The sequence below is a fragment of the Muscardinus avellanarius genome (genome assembly GCF_963383645.1).
Source record: "Muscardinus avellanarius genome assembly, chromosome: 4".
Lineage (NCBI taxonomy): Eukaryota > Metazoa > Chordata > Mammalia > Rodentia > Gliridae > Muscardinus > Muscardinus avellanarius.
In genome coordinates, this window is record NC_137789.1 from 6,344,410 (window position 1) to 6,346,656 (window position 2,247).

At 47.9% G+C, this 2,247-nt stretch overlaps 1 protein-coding gene across 1 annotated transcript; it reads left to right on the forward strand.

Annotated features, from left to right (window-relative positions):
• Positions 1–745: 745 nt before the first annotated feature.
• Positions 746–1,777, forward strand: LOC308261613 (transmembrane protein 183A-like; the record flags this gene model as incomplete). The annotated part of the gene is made up of 1 exon (XM_080693650.1): positions 746–1,777. One exon carries the CDS (start codon positions 746–748, stop codon positions 1,775–1,777), a length of 1,032 nt encoding a protein of 343 aa, XP_080549776.1.
• Positions 1,778–2,247: the final 470 nt, after the last annotated feature.

A 2,247-nucleotide genomic window follows, 5' to 3' on the forward strand; every position in this document is an offset into this window, starting at 1 on the left:
GCGTGGCAGCAGTGCCACTTTGCCAGTAGCTGCAGCAAGTTCACCATGCCACGACAGCTCCAGATCAGTGCACAAAGCAATCGTAAGTAAAAATTTGGCCCCTAAAGGAAAAATCCAGCACTGCACCCCCAGGAACTTCCACAGCTTTGATAATCTCCCTGGGTCCGAGATTTTGTAGCCCAAACTAGTGAAGGAGTAGCGATGTCAGAGATAGCACATCCTAGTCAGAGCTTCTGTGAGAAAATGCCCAGCCCACCACACCCACAGACTCATGCCTCCTCGATTAACTCCCTGGGTCTGAGATTTGTGATACAACCCTGTAAAGGAGTATTGGCGGCTGAGATTACCACAAACTCAAGATCCAGAATAGCCTAAGTGAAGTCATGGTGAACCAAGGTAGAACTCGGAGAAGGCACAAACTTCTGAAATTATGGGAAAGAGGAACAAAATGGAGCAGGGAATGCCCACAACCTCATAATACCAGAACCTGATAACACAGAAATCCAGAGATCTCCAGAAGATCAAATCAGGAATATAATTATAGAAATAATACAGGATCTTTGAAAAGAATTTAGAGAGAGTATAAAAGAAATAAAGGGGAATCGTCGCGAGAGCCGCGGCGTCGGGTTCGGGATGGCCGCGGAGCCGGGCGGAGCTGGCCAGCGGCTCCCGGCGCCCGCCGTCCGGCCCGAGACATGGCCCGGGTTCCGGCCCGCTAGGCCGGCCTCGCCCCGACACGGTCGCCATGCCCAAGAGAGGAAAGCGACTCAAGTTCCGGGCCCACGACGCCTGCTCGGGTCGAGTGACTGTAGCGGATTATGCCAACTCGGATCCCGCAGTCGTGAAGTCTGGACGAGTCAAGAAAGCGGTCGCCAACGCTGTTCAGAAGGAAGTAAAATCTCTTTGTGGCTTGGAAGCCTCCCAGGTTCCTGCAGAGGAAGCTCTTTCTGGTGCTGGCGAGCCCTGTGACATCATCGACAGCAGTGATGAGATGGATGCTCAGGAGGAAAATATCCATGAGAGAACCACCTCCAGAAAAAAGAAAAGCAAGAGGCATAAAGAGGACCTGGAGGGGGCTGGAGGAGAGGAGTATCCCATGGATATTTGGTTACTGTTGGCCTCCTACATACGTCCTGAGGACATTGTGAATTTTTCCCTGATTTGTAAGAATGCCTGGACCGTCACTTGCACTGCTGCCTTTTGGACCAGGTTGTACCGAAGGCACTACACTCTGGATGCTTCTCTGCCTTTGCGTCTGAGACCAGAGTCAATGGAAAAGCTGCGCTGTCTCCGGGCCTGTGTGATCCGATCTTTATACCATATGTATGAACCATTTGCTGCTCGAATCTCCAAGAACCCAGCCATTCCAGAAAGCACTCCCAGTACATTAAAGAATTCCAAATGCTTACTTTTCTGGTGCAGGAAGATTGTTGGGAACAGACAAGAGCCAATGTGGGAGTTTAACTTCAAGTTCAAAAAACAGTCCCCTAGATTAAAGAGCAAGAGTATGGGACGATTGCAGCCTCCCATTCAATATGAAGATGTTCATACCAACCCAGACCAGGACTGCTGCCTGCTGCAGGTCACCACCCTCAATTTCATCTTTATTCCAATTGTCATGGGAATGATATTTACTTTGTTTACTATTAATGTGAGTACAGACATGCGACATCATCGAGTGAGACTGGTGTTCCAAGATTCTCCTGTCCATGCTGGTCGGAGCCTGCGTAGTGAACAGGGTGTACAAGTCATCCTGGACCCAGTGCACAGCGTTTGACTCTTTGACTGGTGGCATCCGCAGTATCCGTTCTCCCTGAGAGCATAGTTACTGCTTCCATCCCTGTGGACAGCCCTGAATCTAGTCCATTAGTAATCAGATTCCAGGTGGGGGCAGGCTCGATTGTATATTTGATTGATAATGCACATTCTCTTTGGGTTCCTGAGGCTCCTGTTATGGGAGAGAGAAGGGTTGAATCAAGAGGAAAAACAACTATGGTTTATAAACATATTTTAATGTAAAAATTTGCATTTGAAAGGAAAAATCTTGCTCTGTTTTCTGTGTTAAAACCCCACTTGGTGCTATTGAGTTTGTTATTTATTCTTTCATCCTAGTGGAAATGGATGAACTTGCTCTAGGGAAAAATTAAGCTCTTAAATCTTCAAGTAAGGAACTTATCCCGCATGTATCAAAGGAACCCAAAGGCCTAAAATTTTTGTTGCTACTGCTTCCTATTTAGCTGCCCGTCA